A 17,664-nucleotide genomic window follows, 5' to 3' on the forward strand; every position below is an offset into this window, starting at 1 on the left:
CCTCTGTAGCCCGGCTTAGCACAGGTAAATTCCGAGGCGACTGCCTACCGGCCACAGCACCCCACAGGAAATCTCTTCAAGCCCCTAGGATAGAAGGTGAGGAGAGGCTATTTAACCTCTGTGTTTCCTGTCTCTCCTGATTAGGATGTGGAGGAGGCTTCCTCCTGTGCTCCTGTCGTGGAGGGGATTGGAGGAAAAAAAGCAATTTCAACTTTTTTTATTTTTTGGCTTTCATATTAAAAATATTCTGGTGACCCGATTCTCCAGGTCATTAACAATACGACGATACCAGACACATCTACCCTCCCAGTATAAACTCTGCAGCTCTATTTCTGCCACTATTGCCCTCTGACGTTCACGCCTGTGTAAGGGTCCACACCGCACGGGCATACAGATATCAGGCACTCAGAGAAACAGACGAGACTCGAGAGCAAAAGTGTAAAATGTGCATGGACCGTTTATTACAGGATTCAGAAATGGTGCAGAAGTGATAATCACAGGTCGGGATCTGCACCAGGATCAGCACGGCACAGAGATAGCAGCAGTAAGGGTAAAACCCAGGATGGCCAGACTGGAGGCGAAACATAAGGCAATGTCCAGTCCTTATAGTCATATTCATCACTTCTGGAATTCTGTTAAATTTTATATATAAAACTATAAAAATAGAAAATGTATATAAAAATTTGATTGTACAGATGTTAAATCCACAGTGATCGGCTCCTGGATCAGCCTACGAAAGCAAAGAAATTCCATACACCTTTTGCTTGTATAAAAACAGCATAAAAGTTTCGCTGGAGGGGCTTTCATTTCTTACATGCGGTTTTGCATTTTTCCAAGCCCCATAGATAAGTTAAAAGCAAAATTTCAAGAACACTCGAAGCAATCAAAATAGCAAAATCTGATTATTGCAAAATTCTACATTTATAGCGGCGGGGAGGAGACCCTGTACACGAGGTGGTCCGGCAGCGACGACACCTGGAGACACAATGCAACCCTGCAAAGACGACAGTATGAAGCACTGCATCAATGACGCCTGGAGGCACCAGGAGACTCTGCAGCAACAACAATACGGACATCTTGCAGCAATAGCACTCGAAGACACCAGGTGACCCTGCAGCGACACCACCCAGGTACTGGGGCAACTAAAGGGACTGGACACAGATCCAATGTCTTGAAGTGGAGCAGTCCAGAGCCACATATTCTCCAGAATTAACACAGCTGCAGCTCATCTTTGGGTGATCATGCCTACGAGACACAGAAAAAGGGGTCAAGAACACAACATATACCATTACGATGTACCAGAGCAGACACTACAAACACTAGTGCATGTGTTCTGGATGAGGAGTGAGGGCTGCTGGCTGGGAGCCATAGTTAGGGCCAGAGCCAGGGCCGGGACGCTCCCGGCTGGGAGCCAGGGCCAGAGTGCCCCTGGCTGGGAGCCAGTTAGGGCCAGCGCGCTCCTCGCTGGGATTTATCACATCAGTAATAGTCTGGTGTGCTTCTCTGCTGGTGGAGAAACAGCTGGAGCGGTGGTTCAGTTACCCCAGATACATCTCACTACATTGTTACTCACTTTATGGGCCAGGGCCACACGGATCCATTCAGCTGCTTCCATTCCCCAGAATCTTTGTCCTTATTCAAACCGATCCAATAGTCGTTGCCGACCAGATTATAGAGCGACCCGATCTCCTGCTGAAACATGATGAGGAGGCTCGTCATATAGAGGGTTCAGGAAAATGGGACCAAGATCCCAGACAAGGACAAAGTGGATCCAACTCTCTTCCCCCAATAGAGCGGTCAGGGGATCTTTAAGTGCAGATTGGGGTCCATTTGGGGGAACATTTCCCAGTGTACCCCCAGCCCAGTCCCTTATTAGATGTTCTGATTACCAGCATCTCGTTGCCCGCGGGCAGCAGCATTCCTCCGTCTGACTTGCAGAATTCCAGGCTGGAATTCCAGTCCTTGGTTGCTTGTGATACAAAGAAGCATTTCTCATTGGATCTTGTCCACTTATTGGGACAGGCGGGAGGGACGGGAGGACAGGTCCTCAGATAAACTGCAAGGAAAACTGGAAGGAAATAGAGAGATTAATGCAAATCTTCTACGCCACGCATCTCATACAGAGCAACACAGATACTATTAAATACCCCACATATTTCTAAAAGAGCAGTGGCCCCCAGTACAGCAGGGAGCAAACACTGCACCAGGATGTGTGACCCCCGCTCCAGTAATGAGCCCCCCACAACATGTAGTGGCTACAGATCTACATGGCAGCCAGACAGGACATGGGGACAGCAACTCAGATAAATGTGCTTGCCATTAACTTCTACTGCACAAAGTATGCACCCCCCTCCATTCCCAGGTTTCTTGCCATCATCTAGCGGCTTTTTTTTCCCTTGCGGATTTAAAGACATCCCTCAACCCCCGACCCCCAAATCTGCAGCACGTCCATTCTTTCACCATTTTTCACCAAGTAAATGGGGGAAAAGTAAAAAACGCATTAAACATGTGAGTATTTGCAGTAGATCTTTCTGCACCCAAAACCAAGAGTGTGCACATACCCTTATATAAGGGGCAGCAACCATACAAAACCAGGACTTGCCTTTTTTATATAAAATGATTATCAGCAGTAAGGTCCCCTCATATCCTGCAGTAGCAGCCCCTGGTCTGTGCACACAGGGATCTTATATAGATCTGTTCCTTCAGCCATAAGTGGTCCCTCAATGAGAACTTGTCCTAAACAAAAGGCCGGTGGTGAAAAGTCCCACAAAATCCCAGCACAGATCCCATGTCAAGGGGCCTTATTAGGTTTCCAGCTCTGAAGACTCCTTCATTCTTACAGGTAAAATATTTAATAGTAAGTTTCTCACCAGCAAAGAAACCTATTAGTGCACCCACGAGGAGACAAATGATCAGCACTGAATGCTTCTGGATCCAAGACTTCACACACCGAGACTGAAGAGAGAAGAGAAACGTGGTGAGAACACCGCAGATACATGGACCAGACTGACGTACAGCGGAGGATAACACCTGACTATCATCACTGTAGCGGGAACGTCCTGTTCTCCTAATCTCAGGATCTCCACTTGCAGTCAGTATATAAGAACATTAGTTCTGTACAGGCCGAGAACCTGCAGGGCATCTCCACATACAAAGACTAATGGGAGAAGACCCCCTATAGGACTGGTGGGGGAGACAAGAGTGTAGAAGACACATACGCACCCTCCTGCCCATTACACACAGGACTGGCAGGCGGAGACCCCCACAACAGCACTGGTGGCAGAGAAGAGAAGACATCTAGCTGGTTGGAGCCAGGTGAAGAAAAGCCTCATCACTAACTCTGACAGTCCAGGTAGCGATGAAACGACAACTACTTACACATTGCCGTAAGTAAACTACTTATCTGCTCTAGACCATAAATAAAACCCAACATTTCTATTAATGGTTTTCTCTGACTTATTCGATATACGCAACACAATTAAAGTCACTGAGACTGATCATCTAGAAACTCGCTAATTTTTCCTGGTTTAGTTAACCATTGAACATATTCTGCCTCAGCAGCCATAACGTGTGCCGGCATTGTGTTACTTTACACTGACACGGTTGCGGTCTGTTAATTCACTTGATCTGCGGAAATTCGGTCATACATCACTAACGACTCTCGACAGGTTTCGCCTTCATCAGGGGAATAAGGCTATAATGAGTCGCAAGACAGACAGAAGTGATTGATAAAAGCGATTTGTAAACTCTTTTAGTTACCAATAAATATTGTTACAAACACCCATGGCTATAGCAAACCTGATTAACACTGCAGTTACCTTACCCAGAAAGCCAGGTTTGCAGCAGCAATAAAATGTTTGATGTTCATCTCCTCGGCACATGGGATGGAGCTTCTGGCTCTGTTTCTTTCTTCACAATTTCACTTTGATTCCACCCCCCTTGTTTTTCATTACATTTTATGGTGAAAATGAATCTCCACACTGATCCTACACCAATTACCAGATCAACACCTCTTCCAACCACAGCACAACTTTGGCAGGTGCTAGTCGTGGGACAGGAAGGCATCATATGATCATATATCTTATATATTCCTTTGAGGTGCACTCTGTGCGCATCTACTCCCCCTCCAACTGGCTGTCATTTATCACCCCCCAGGGCCAGCCACCACCTTTCTTTGACCACTTTATCACCTGGCTACTTCATTTCCTCTCCACTGACATCCCCACTATCATCTTGCGTGACTTCATCCCCATTGGCACTTCCCTCTCAGCTGCCACTAAACTTCTATCTCTCACTTCCTCCTTTGGCCTCACTCAGTGGTCTACTAAACCTCAACCACTAAACCTCATCTTCACCCGCCTCTGCTCCCTATCTAACCTCTCTAACTCACCTCTTCCTGACTACTACCTATTAACATTCTCTGCCCTCTCCTTGTCTACAATCCCCAACCCACAAATCTTAAACACCTCAATCTACACTCTCTGAATCCCTTCTCCCTCTTACAGAAATAAGATCCCTACACAATACGGATGCCACTGCCACTCTATACAACACCACAATAGCTGTAGCTTTGGAATCTGTTGCCTCTCTCACACATACCAAAGATCGCAAAATCAATAGACAGCCCTGGCACACCATCCTGACCAAAGAACTGAGACGAGTTTCCAGGGCTGCTGAGCAGAGATGGAAAAGATCCCACTCCAACGAGCACTTCATTGCATTCAAACAGTCCTTCACTACTTTCAAAATACTCGCCACAGGTAAACAAACCTACTTCTCATCTCTCATATCCTCCCTGTCTCACAACCCTAAACAGTTATTCAACACCTTCAATTCTCTCCTCCGTCCCCCAGCACCTCCTCCCTCCCCACTCATCTCAGCTAAAGACTTTGCCTCATTTTTAAAGCAGAAGATTGATAACAGACAGTTTTGGTCAACAACCCTCAGGGCCCTTCCTCCCAACTGCCCAGCCCTCCACCTCCAAAACCAACTTCTCCACCATTACAGAAGATCGACTCTCCACTCTAATCTCAAGATCGCATCTCACCACCTGTGCACTTGACACGATCCCATCCCACTTCATCCCAAACCTCGCCACAGTCTTCATCCCAACCCTAACCCATCTATTCAACCCATCACTAACAACTGGCGTTTTCCCCTCAAGCTTTAAACATGCCTCAATCACACCACCTATCCTCAAAAAGCCCTCTCTTAACCAATCCTCTGTATCTAGCCATCGCCCTATATCACTTCTCCCCATGCCTCAAAACTACTGGAACACGTCCATCATGAACTGTCCTCCCATCTCTCTTCCTGCTCCCTCTTCGACCGCTTACCATCTGGCTTAAGGCCACACCACTCCACTGAACCTGCCCTAACTAAGGTCAACAATGACTTTTTAACTGCTAAGAGCAAGCAATACTACTCTGTCTTCCTCCTCCTCGACCTGTCCTCTGCTTTTTGACACAGTGAACCATTCCCTATTATTACAGACGCTCTCATCTCTTGGCATCACAGACTTGGCCCTATCCTGGATCTCATCATACCTAACAGACCGGACATTCAGCGTCTCCCACTCACACACCACCTCCTCACCTCGTCCCCTATCTGTCGGAGTCCCACAAGGTTCAGTCCTTGGGCCCCTGCTCTTCTCCATTTACACCTTTGGCCTGGGACAGCTCATAGAATCTCATGGCTTTCAGTATCACCTCTATGCTGATGACACACAGATCTACATCTCTGGACCAGATATCACCACCCTACTAACCAGAATCCCTCAATGTCTGTCCACTATTTCATCCTTCTCCGCTAGATTTCTGAAACTTAACATGGACAAAACAGAATTCATCATCTTTCCCCCCATCTCACACGACCCCCCAAACTTATCCATTACAGTAAACGGCTGCCCACTCTCCCCAGTTCCACAAGCTCACTGCCTCGGGGTAATCCTTGACACTGATCTCTCCTTCAAACCACATATCCAATCTCTACTCCCCTCTTATCTCCTCTTCCCACAATCGCATACAAGATTTCACTCGCGCATCACTCCTACTCTGGAACTCTCTACCACAACATAGACTCTCGCCTACCGTGGAAACCTTCAAATAGAACCTGAAGACCCACCTCTTCCAACAAGCCTACAACCTGCAGTAACTACCGATCGACCAAACAGCTGCACGACCAGCTCTACCCTCACCTATTGTATCCTCACCCATCTCTTGTAGATTGTGAGCCCTCGCGGGCAGGGTCCTACCCTACTGTACCATTTGTGACTTTTATTGTTTAAGATTGTTGTACTTGTTTTTAGCATGTATACCCCTCCTCACATGTAAAGTGCCATGGAATAAATGGCGCTATAATATTAATAATAATAAGTTTGGCCAGCATAGATCTAGCGACAGGTTCCCTTTAAAATCATAGGGAAGAGCATTTACAAGGTACTGTGCCCAGATCAGAGCACACTTCCGCTGCGCAGCTCCCAGTCCCTCTCCCCACTGACACCAATCTCTGATCGGGAAAGACGGAGTCAGACCGGTATAATACAGGTTAGGGAAACTTCTGCCCACATAAGGGTTGCATAATGATACTTACTGGTAATTTGATTTTTCTGGAACCCACGACAGAATCAGAGGGACCCACCCGATCACGGACAGGAAGCAAAGAGCAAAAAAAATAAAGGCAACGGTCACTTCCTCCAATGTGGTTTACAAGTAGGAGTGACCTAAATCTATCATTATTCTTATTTGTTACACATTCACTCACTCTTCAATGAGAAGATATAGACCTAAAACCTTAACCGCCACAAGACGAGGGAAGGAATAAGTAGGGATGCCATCATGGGTTTCAGGAAAATCAAATTACTGGTAAGTTATCATCCAACCCCCCATTACAGCACCTCAGAAGAGATCAAAGGAATCTTCTAATAGGGAGGGAGCATCCCTCTAAGATCTCACCCCCAATATCCTGGTTCAATGGATAGAGCTTATAGAGGTTGTCCACAACTTTCCCATTGGTGGCCTATCAATGTCTGGTTGGTGGAAGTGGTGAGCATCCCTGACGATCAGCTGTTCAGATGTGTTGTCATCTGGAACTGCCCAGTTAATCTCGGTCAACGATATAGTGGCCGCAGGCAGGTACTGCCGCTGTTCAAATCCATAGGGGACAGACTTACAGCCAGCTGCAACCACTATTCCGTCAACAGAGCTGTGCTGTACTTTTACTGGGCAGTTTCGGTGTCCGCCGACAGAACAACTGAGTGGTGGGAGTGCCATGTGTCGGACCCCCACTGATCAGACATCGATGACCTATTTCTAAGGATAGGCCAATCAATATTAAAATCGTTGACAACCTCTTTAAAGTTCGTGAAATAAATTTAATTGAATAAAAATAGTGAAAGTTCTAGATATTATTCCACAAAGACAATAACTTTCGATTCCGAGTTCTGACACAGTTCCAGGAAACTCACTGGAGTGATTTGAACAGGTTACAACATCCAGACCTGTGACAAAAGGGAAGGATCTAGATTTTCCTTATATTTACGATTGTAATCTTCCTGGATTTCATTAAATATTCTGTACTTGTTAAACCACTTAACCCAACAACTGAAGCATTTAGGATCTGATTCCAAGACTTAGCATGTTAATGGAAGCAGCAGAACATGGCAAGCTTGCTAAGGCCCAGAATAGGGTTTCAAGTGGCGTGACAGGCCCAACAACTGCACCTGGTCAAAAATTAACAATCCAAATATCGTTGACATTTCTAGATTAAAAGTAGTGTCACGGGTTTATGGCGACAGGAGCCAAAACACTGCAGTGTCTAATTTCTCCTACTCCTGTAGGGCCCAGTGGTGTGGGGGGGCCTTCGGCTACCGCTCAGATTGCCCGCCACCAGTCAGGGCATTACTGCATAAACATGGCACCTCTAAAAACATCATCTTGTCATGCAAAAAAGCTGCCATTCAGCTCCTTCAGCTGAAAATATATTATCCCCCTTGTGAAAAAAAAAAAAAAAAAAGTTAAATGTTCATTTTTTCCCACATTCCAAAATTCCAGTGAAGCACCTAAAGGGTTAAACTTCTTGAAATTGGTTTTGAGCACCTTGAGGGGTGCAGTTTTTAGTGTCACTTTTGGTTATTTTCTGTCATATAGACACTTCAAATGTGAGGTGATCCCTAAAAAAAAAAAAAAACGGTAATTAGACTCAACGGTAATTGTATTTCCAGGAATCCATCCTGACAGTACCATTGGAGGACATCCTTCTTACCCTCAGTGGGACAGCAACAACAAGCGGTTAAATGGACCCTCCCCGTTCCACCCTCCAGTGATTTTCTAAGTACCACATCTGGATGGATGCAAAAAAGAGTTTATTAACAATATTACACCAATGTTACATCACATTAGTACATTTCAGAGTTTGCAGTGGGAGGGAACTAGTAGTGCTGTCAGGATGGATTCCTGGAAATACAATTACCGGTAGGTCTAATTACCGTTTTCCAGTTCACCACCTGACAGCACCATTGGAGGACTACCAAAGGATGGTAACCTAGGGTGGGAATACTGCATGTAATACTTTTTCTACCTAAAGCTAACTGATCTGATGAGACATCTGGTTTACAGTGTCTAGCAAAGGTAGAAAGACTGGTCCAAGTCGCCGCCCTACAGATCTGCTCAGCTGAGGCGCCCCCTTCTCTGCCCATGATGTAGCAATAGATCGGGTTGAGTGGGCTCTAAAGGTATGCATGGGATCTTTCCCTTGGGCTGTATATGCTAGGTTTACCGTAGGTTGATTTTGCTGCCTTACAACCTCTATTTGGTCCCCCGTACTGTATGAACAAGTTAGAGTCCCTTCTGGATTTAATTCCCATTCTCCGGGATCTACAGGCGTTCTGCTTAAAAAAAATGTGCCACCCGATTCCTGGTACCTTTGAGATGAACTGCCGAGATGGACTTGACAGATTTCTCTGCCCATCTGAAAATCTGGTGTGCCAGGTGCTGCAGAGATGGATGTCATGGGCCCCCTTGGTGTCTTAGGAATGCCACTGCTGTCATATTGTCGGACAGTATCCTTACGTGTCTATCTCGGACTTGTGAATGGGCCTGGGATAGTACCTTCCAGATCGCATACAGCTCCCTGAAATTTGAGGATTTCGTGGAAACCTGTGGACTCCACTCCCCCTGGTAGTATGTCCTTCCTATATGCCCGCCCCATCCGAACTGACTGGCGTCTGTGGTGACGGTGACAGGGGTAGAGGACCCATGGAAACCCCACGTTTAAGTTTTTCGGTGTGGTCCACCAGGCTAGGGATTTCTTCCCTGAGGGAGATAATTATCTTCTTCTCCCGAGAATCATGCCTTCTGTTCCAAGATCTCTTGCTGTAATCCCCATAAGTGGAACTGGCTCCATTTCACACAGAGTATACATGCTGTCATTAAGCCTAGAACCCTCATTGCTTCTCTTATGGAGGGAGTATTTTTCCTGAACTGGTGTATGCCCTTGATCAACGCCTTTTGTTTGTCTTCCGGTAGGAAAGATGTTCTGGCGTTGGAATCTAGTATGACCCCCAAAAATTTAATTCTGGAATTTGGGACTAGGCATGATTTTTCCCAATTCACAATCCACCCCAGATCTTGTAGAATGGAAAGTGTGAAGCTGCAGTCTATTTTTAGAAGTTTTTCTGATTTTGCCGTTATCAGAAAATCGTCCAGATATGGCACTATTCTGGTTCCTAAGGGTACTGTCTCACAGTGGCACTTTTGTCGCTACGACGGTACGATCCGTGACGTTCCAGCGATATCCATACGATATCGCTGTGTCTGACACGCAGCAGCGATCAGGGACCCTGCTGAGAATCGTATGTCGTAGCAGATCGTTTGGAACTTTATTTCGTCGCTGGATCTCCCGCTGTCATCGCTGGATCGTTGTGTGTGACACCGATCCAACGATGCGTTCGCTTGTAACCAGGGTAAACATCGGGTTACTAAGCGCAGGGCCGCGCTTAGTAACCCGATGTTTACCCTGGTTACCATCGTAAAAGTAAAAAAAACAAACAGTACATACTCACATTCCGGTGTCCGTCAGGTCCCTTGCCGTCTGCTTCACGCTCTGACTGCCGGCCGGAATGTAAGAGCAGAGCACAGCAGTGACATCACCGCGGTGATCTGCTTTCATTTTACGGCGGCACTCAGAGCGGGAAGCAGACTGCAAGGGACCTGACGGACACCGGAATGTGAGTATGTACTGTTTGTTTTTTTTTACTTTTACGATGGTAACCAGGGTAAACATCGGGTTACTAAGCGCGGCCCTGCGCTTAGTAACCCGATGTTTACCCTGGTTACCCGGGGACTTCGGCATCGTTGGTCGCTGGAGAGCAGTCTGTGTGACAGCTCTCCAGCGACCAGACAACGACCACGGCCAGGTCGTATATCGCTGGTCGTGATCGTTGGAAAGTTGCAGAGTGTGACAGTACGCTTAGGTAGGCTACTACTTCTGACATTAGTTTGGTAAATATTATGGGTGCTGAGGCAAGGCCGAAGGGGAGACACGTGAATTGGAAGTGATACAATATCCCATCGTTCATCAGGGCGAATTTCAGAAATTTTTGGTAAGCAGCATGTATTGGAGGGGCATGGTAGTATGCATTCCTTAAATCCAAGGTGCACATCACCATGTCCTTGTCTATGAGAGGTGTCGTGGACCTTATAGATTCCATCCTGAATCTTTTGTATCTGATCCACCTGTTTAGAGGTTTTAAATTTATAATCGTTCGAGAGTCCCCCTGATGGTTTCTTTATTGAAAACAGGTGTGAGTAGTGGCCCTTGCCTCTCTCTGAGGCAGGTACCGGGATGATTGCCTCTAACTTTAACAACTCTTGAATGTTTGTCCATATAGGTCTGGGTCTGGTTACTATGAATCTTTCTGGGGGAAGGCTGGAGAACTCTAGTTTGTACCCTTGAGCAATCACCTGCAGAATCCATGGATTTTTGGATATCTTCTGCCAACTCCCTAGAAATTTCTGTAACCGACCTCCCACCTTGATGCCATTTATTTGGCTTTCCTGTACCCGGGAAGATGAAGTCTACCTTTTCCACCCTTGGGATAAGACCATCTCCCAGACTTCTCTTCCCCCCTGTAGTCTCTTCTGACTAGGTCGAGGTCTAGGAAAGGACTGGTACTTTTTTGTATTTTCCTCAGAGAACCATTTCGTCTTGTCTGACGCTTTCTCTAAAATGTCATCTAGAATAGGGCCAAACACTTTATTCCCTGAAAATGGGATTCCACAGTTTATTTTTTGACTGGAAATCCCCTGACCAAGTCTTTAGCCAGATAGCTCTTCTGGCCACGTTGGACAAAGACTCGCTTCTGGCAGCGAAGAGTACAGACTCTGCTGAAGCGTCCGCCATAAAGCCTGTTGCGAGTTTTAGCAATGGAAGGGATTTGAGAACATCATCTCTGGGCATTTTAGCTTTGAGATGCTCTTCCAAATAGTCCATCCATAGGTGCATGGACCGGGCTACCGATGTTGCAGCTATATTGGCCAGTATTATTGCTGCCGAGGATTCCTAAGTTCTCCTAAGCAGTACATCTGTTTTGTGATCCATTGGATCTTTTAAAGCGGAGGAATCTTCAAATGGGATTGATGTCTTCTTTGCCACTTTTGCCAATGGAACATCAATCTTGGGAACTTCATCCCACACTTTAATATCCTCCAGATTATAAGGTAAACGGAGTCTGAAGTCTCTAGGCACTACTAGTCTCTTCTCCGCTTCCTGCCATTCTTCCAAAATCATGGAACGAATATGATTGTTGACTGGAAATACTTTTGTGACTTGAGCATGTAAACCGCAAAACATTTCATCCTGGATCGAGGTCTCCTCTGGCGTGTCCTGTAACTGCATGGTGTTACGAACTGCATGAAGGAGCTCATCAGTATCTGCAGCCGAGAAGAGATATCTTTTCCCTCTACCCAACGATTCATCTCTCCTTTCCTGGACCGATTCTTCCGAATCCTCTTCCTTGGAAGAACTAGACTCTCTTGGTCTTTTCCGTGATGTTTGCAGTTCTGTCTGACTTGTCTGGGGAAGATTCAGGCTCGAGCTGGATGCCTGAACCTCCTGACAGATCATTGTTCTCATACTGGTTAATAACGCAGTCTGTTCATCACCCACAAACTTAGATGTGCACAACTTGCATAGTGGCTTCCGCCAATTTTCCAGGAATTTAGCAGCACAAATAAGGCATTTACTTTTCCCGGATTTTTTCCTTTCAGGTGCAGGGATGGGAGGCTCTGCCTGGAATACATAGAGATACCAGTATATAACCTATAATTAATTGCACAAATCAGACCTCAAAATACAAGAAATTCCAAAATTATATTGAGAATAATACAAACTAAAACAGACAGCAATGATGGAAATGGTACCAATATAGAGGCACCCCAGGTCAGAGGCAAACTTGTTACAACAATAAAACCCACCGCCACATTATCTAATCCTCTTATGGATCAACAGTCTCTCTCGCCACATGGCGTAGTTGTATTGTACTTCCATAAATACATCATGACAAATGCGGCATAGCGGAAAATCCGCAGGGGAAGGCACACGCGGCCGAAACGCGCGTAGGGGTCGTGGCACCATCAGACCAGAGGTAATGTAAGCATTATATATTTATTGGGATTCTCTGCTATGCCGCATTTGTCATGATGTATTTATGGAAGTACAATACAACTACGCCATGTGGCGAGAGCGACTGTTGATCCATAAGATGATTAGATAATGTGGCGGTGGGTTTTATTGTTGTAACAAGTTTGCCTCTGACCTGGGGTGCCTCTATATTGGTACCATTTCCATCATTTCTGTCTGTTTTAGTTTGTATTATTCTCAATAAAATTTTGGAATTTCTTGTATTTTGAGGTCTGATTTGTGCAATTAATTATAGGTTATATACGCTTTGTTGTACGGGACCGTTATGGTGGATATATCTCCTGATGGACACAGGGTTTATTAATATCACCCTGTGTATTGTTTGTCTAATTGGTATTTATAGAGATACCAGTGTAGATAGGGAAGCAGGGGGAGGGTTAGAAGCAGTGTGGTATGGCTTTGATTAGCCCACTCATGTGCCCGTGTAGTTGATCTGTCCCCTCAGGTCTGGCTGTCTCTTCCATAGCAGAGATAGCTTAGCCGAGTGCTCCTTGTCAGGATGGCCGGCGGCATACAGACCCCCCTATAATGTTTATATAGGTTTTACCTTGTTGATCCTGCCCTCCTTACTGCGTTCTTGTGGCTGAACGTGCTCCAAGGCCTCTCCTAAGGCCGGCGCTGCTGCTGGCGTCCCGCACTCCGGCGCTCGCCGTGACCGGAAGTGACGCGGCCGCTGGACCTGGAAGTGGCCGCTGATAGAAGCGGTCTCCGGAGAAGAAAGCAGCCGCATGCTGGGAATCGGATCGCTGAGCTGGAAGCGATCACCGCATTCACCCCCCAGCAGTCAGACGCCCAGACCGAGAGCCCCCTGTACGGAGGAAGGGGACCCGACTCCAGGAGCAGCGCTACACTGGGGAGGCTGAGGGATCCCCCATGGCAGGTATCAGCAGATAACTTGCAGTGGGAAAGGGAAAGGCTGGGCCCTCCGATCCCCACCATCTGCATAGCACCGGAGGAAAAGCTTGCCGTTCCTATCCACAGTGGGACAGGAAAAACACTGGTGGGTGGGGTGGGGAGGGTCCTTTTAACCGCTTGTTCCTGTCCCACTGAGGGTAAGAAGGACGTCCTGCAATGGTGCTGTCAGGTGGTGAACTGGAAATTGTAAATTGTTGTAAAAAAATGAGAAATCGCTGGTCAACTTGTAACCCTTATAATGTCCTAACAAAAAAAAATATATATATATGTTTCAATTATTGTGCTGATGTAAAGCAGACATGTGGGAAATGTTATTTTTTTTTAACTATTTTGTGTGACACGACTCGGTGATTTAAGGGAATAAGAATTCAAAGTTTGAAAATTGCAAAATTTTCACCAAATTTCTGGGTTTTTTTTTCCACAAATAAATGCAAATTATATGAAAGAAATGTTACCAGTAAGGCCGGCCTCACACTAGCGAGTTTTACGGACGTAAGAGCGCAGAAAATACGTCCGTAAAACTCGCCAAACAAACGGCACAATTATTCTCAATGGGGCTGCTCCTATCAGCCGTATATTACGGTTCAGTATTATACGGCTTTCTACGGCCATACAAAATCGCATCATGCTGCGTTTGTCAGCGTATTGCGCAAAAAAAATCGCCAATGAAAGTCTATAGGGGCGAGAAAAATACGGATTCCACACGGACCAGCAGTGTGACTTGCGAGAAATACGCAGCGGTGTTAGTGAAAAGTCGGTAATTCTATTGCCGGCTTCTCATTTCTCCTTCCCATACCCGACAGGATATGAGACATGATTACATACAGTAAACCATCTCATATCCCCTTTTTTTTTTTTTGCATATTCCACACTACTAATGTTAGTAGTGTGTATGTGCAAAATGTGGGCGCTGTAGCTGCTAAAATAAAGGGTTAAATCGCGGAAAAAATTGGCGTGGGCTCCCGCGCAATTTTCTCCGCCAGAATGGTAAAGCCAGTGACTGAGGGCAGATATTAATAGCCAGGAGAGGGTCCATGGTTATTGGCCCCTCTGGCTACAAACATCTGCCCCCAGCCACCCCAGAAAAGGCACATCTGGAAGATGCACCTATTCTGGCACTTGGCCACTCTCTTCCCACTCCCTGTAGCGGTGGGATATGGGGTAATGAAGGGTTAATGTCACCTTGCTATTGTAAGGTGACATTAAACCAGATTAATAATGGAGAGGCGTCAATTATGATCATTATTAATCCAATTGTATGAAAGGGTTAAAAAACACACACACATTATTAAAAAGTATTTTAATGAAATAAACACAGGTTGTTTTAATATTTTATTGCTCTCTCAGTCGCGGTGATGCGCCCCCTGCTGGATGTCCTCATGAACTGCAGCCTGGGAACTTTTTCCCACGCTCCAGGTTATATGAGGACATCCAGCAGGTGCCGCGACTGAAGGTAACTATAGGTCATTGACCTACATTTCCTTCATTCGCCTGGGCTTACAGACAAGCACAGCTGCATTAGCAGGGCTCCTGCTTGTAAAATATTTTAACCCCTTCAGATGGATTACCTCGTGGGACGTGACGGTTCATCAGAAGGTATGTATATTGTGGGTTTATTATTTTGCCAAGCGAGGGTCATCAGCTGGATTGAGAGAGCAATAAATTATTACAACAACCGCTGTGTTTATTTCATTAAAATACTTTTAATCATGTGTGTGTGTGTTTTTTAACCCTTTCAGACAAATGGATTAATAATGGATAGGTGTCATAATTGACGCCTCTCCATTATTAATCTGGCTTAATGTCACCTTACAATAGCAAGGTGACATTAACCCTTCATTACCCCATATCCCACCGCTACACAGGAGTGGGAAGAGAGTGGCCAAGTGCCAGAATCTGCCCTCAGTCACTGGCTTTACCGCTCTGGCGGAGAAAATTGCGCGGGAGCCCACGCCAATTTTTTCCGCCATTTAACCCTTTATTTTAGCAGCTACAGCGCCCACATTTTGCACATACACACTACTAACATTAGTAGTGTGGAATATGCAAAAAAAAGGGGGATATGAGATGGTTTACTGTATGTAATCATGTCTCATATCCTGTCGGGTTTGGGAAGGAGAAATGAAAAGCCGGCAATTGAATTACTGGCTTTTAACATATATCGCGCTGAATTAAATATAAATACAGAATATATATATATATATATATATATATATATATATATATATATATATATATATATATATATATATATATATATATATATATATATATACATACAGGTCCTTCTCAAAAAATTAGCATATAGTGTTAAATTTCATTATTTACTATAACTAATGATTACAATTAAACTTTCATATATTATAGATTCATTATCCACCAACTGAAATTTGTCAGGTCTTTTATTGTTTTAATACTGATGATTTTGGCCTACAACTCCTGATAACCCAAAAAACCTGTCTCAATAAATTAGCATATTTCACCCGTCCAATCAAATAAAAGTGTTTTTTAATAACAAACAAAAAAACCATCAAATAATAATGTTCAGTTATGCACTCAATACTTGGTCGGGAATCCTTTGGCAGAAATGACTGCTTCAATGCGGCGTGGCATGGAGGCAATCAGCCTGTGACACTGCTGAGATGTTATGGAGGCCCAGGATGCTTCAATAGCGGCCTTAAGCTCATCCAGAGTGTTGGGTCTGGCGTCTCTCAACTTTCTCTTCACAATATCCCACAGATTCTCTATGGGGTTCAGGTCAGGAGAGTTGGCAGGCCAATTGAGCACAGTAATACCATGGTCAGTAAACCATTTACCAGTGGTTTTGGCACTGTGAGCAGGTGCCAGGTCGTGCTGAAAAATGAAATCTTCATCTCCATAAAGCATTTCAGCCGATGGAAGCATGAAGTGCTCCAAAATCTCCTGATAGCTAGCTGCATTGACCCTGCCCTTGATGAAACACAGTGCACCAACACCAGCAGCTGACATGGCACCCCACACCATCACTGACTGTGGGTACTTGACACTGGACTTCAGGCATTTTGGCATTTCCTTCTCCCCAGTCTTCCTCCAGACTCTGGCACCTTGATTTCCGAATGACATGCAAAATTTGCTTTCATCAGAAAAAAGTACTTGGGACCACTTAGCAACAGTCCAGTGCTGCTTCTCTGTAGCCCAGGTCAGGCGCTTCTGCCGCTGTTTACCTGGGGAATGCGGCACCTGTAGCCCATTTCCTGCACACGCCTGTGCACGGTGGCTCTGGATGTTTCCATACCAGACTCAGTCCACTGCTTCCTCAGGTTCCCCAAGGTCTGGAATCGGTCCTTCTCCACAATCTTCCTCAGGGTCCGGTCACCTCTTCTCGTTGTACAGCGTTTTCTGCCACATTGTTTCCTTCCAACAGACTTACCATTGAGGTGCCTTGATACAGCACTCTGGGAACAGCCTATTTGTTGAGAAATTTCTTTCTGGGTCTTACCCTCTTGCTTGAGGGTGTCAATGATGGCCTTCTTGACATCTGTCAGGTCGCTAGTCTTACCCATGATGGGGGTTTTGAGTAATGAACCAGGCAGGGAGTTTTTAAAAGCCTCAGGTATCTTTTGCATGTGTTTAGAGTTAATTAGTTGATTCAGAAGATTAGGGTAATAGGTCGTTTAGAGAACCTTTTCTTGATATGCTAATTTATTGAGACAGGTTTTTTGGGTTTTCAGGAGTTGTATGCCAAAATCATCAGTATTAAAACAATAAAAGACCTGACAAATTTCAGTTGGTGGATAATGAATCTATAATATATGAAAGTTTAATTGTAATCATTACATTATGGTAAATAATGAAATTTAACACTATATGCTAATTTTTTGAGAAGGACCTGTATATATATATATATATATATATATATATATATATATATATATATACACACACATATACACACACACACACACACTGTATATATGTTTTCCCGAACATTTGAGCACATAAATCCATTAGATGTCGGTTTTGCAAGCCTGCGCGAAAATCTCGCAGTACGGATGCCATACGGATTACATA

General features: G+C 45.1%; 1 protein-coding gene across 2 annotated transcripts in view; it reads right to left on the bottom strand.

The window, feature by feature from the left end:
• Positions 1-438: 438 nt before the first annotated feature.
• LOC143808812 (killer cell lectin-like receptor subfamily B member 1A) overlaps positions 439-17,664 on the bottom strand; it is a 38,891-nt gene continuing 21,665 nt past the window's right edge. Inside the window, exons 2-5 of one of the 2 annotated variants that reach the window (XM_077291874.1) lie at positions 2,874-2,955; positions 1,890-2,068; positions 1,574-1,689; positions 439-1,245 (exon numbers count right to left, since the gene is read on the bottom strand). In XM_077291874.1, the coding sequence (XP_077147989.1) occupies positions 1,143-1,245; positions 1,574-1,689; positions 1,890-2,068; positions 2,874-2,955 (480 nt within the window). In that variant the 3' untranslated portion in view covers positions 439-1,142. Of the gene's footprint in view, positions 1,246-1,573; positions 1,693-1,889; positions 2,069-2,873; positions 2,956-17,664 lie in introns of both variants that reach the window. The other variant, XM_077291873.1, reaches the window with a different exon arrangement.

Source organism: Ranitomeya variabilis, chromosome 2, assembly GCF_051348905.1.
Source record: "Ranitomeya variabilis isolate aRanVar5 chromosome 2, aRanVar5.hap1, whole genome shotgun sequence".
NCBI classification, from domain to species: Eukaryota; Metazoa; Chordata; class Amphibia; order Anura; family Dendrobatidae; genus Ranitomeya; species Ranitomeya variabilis.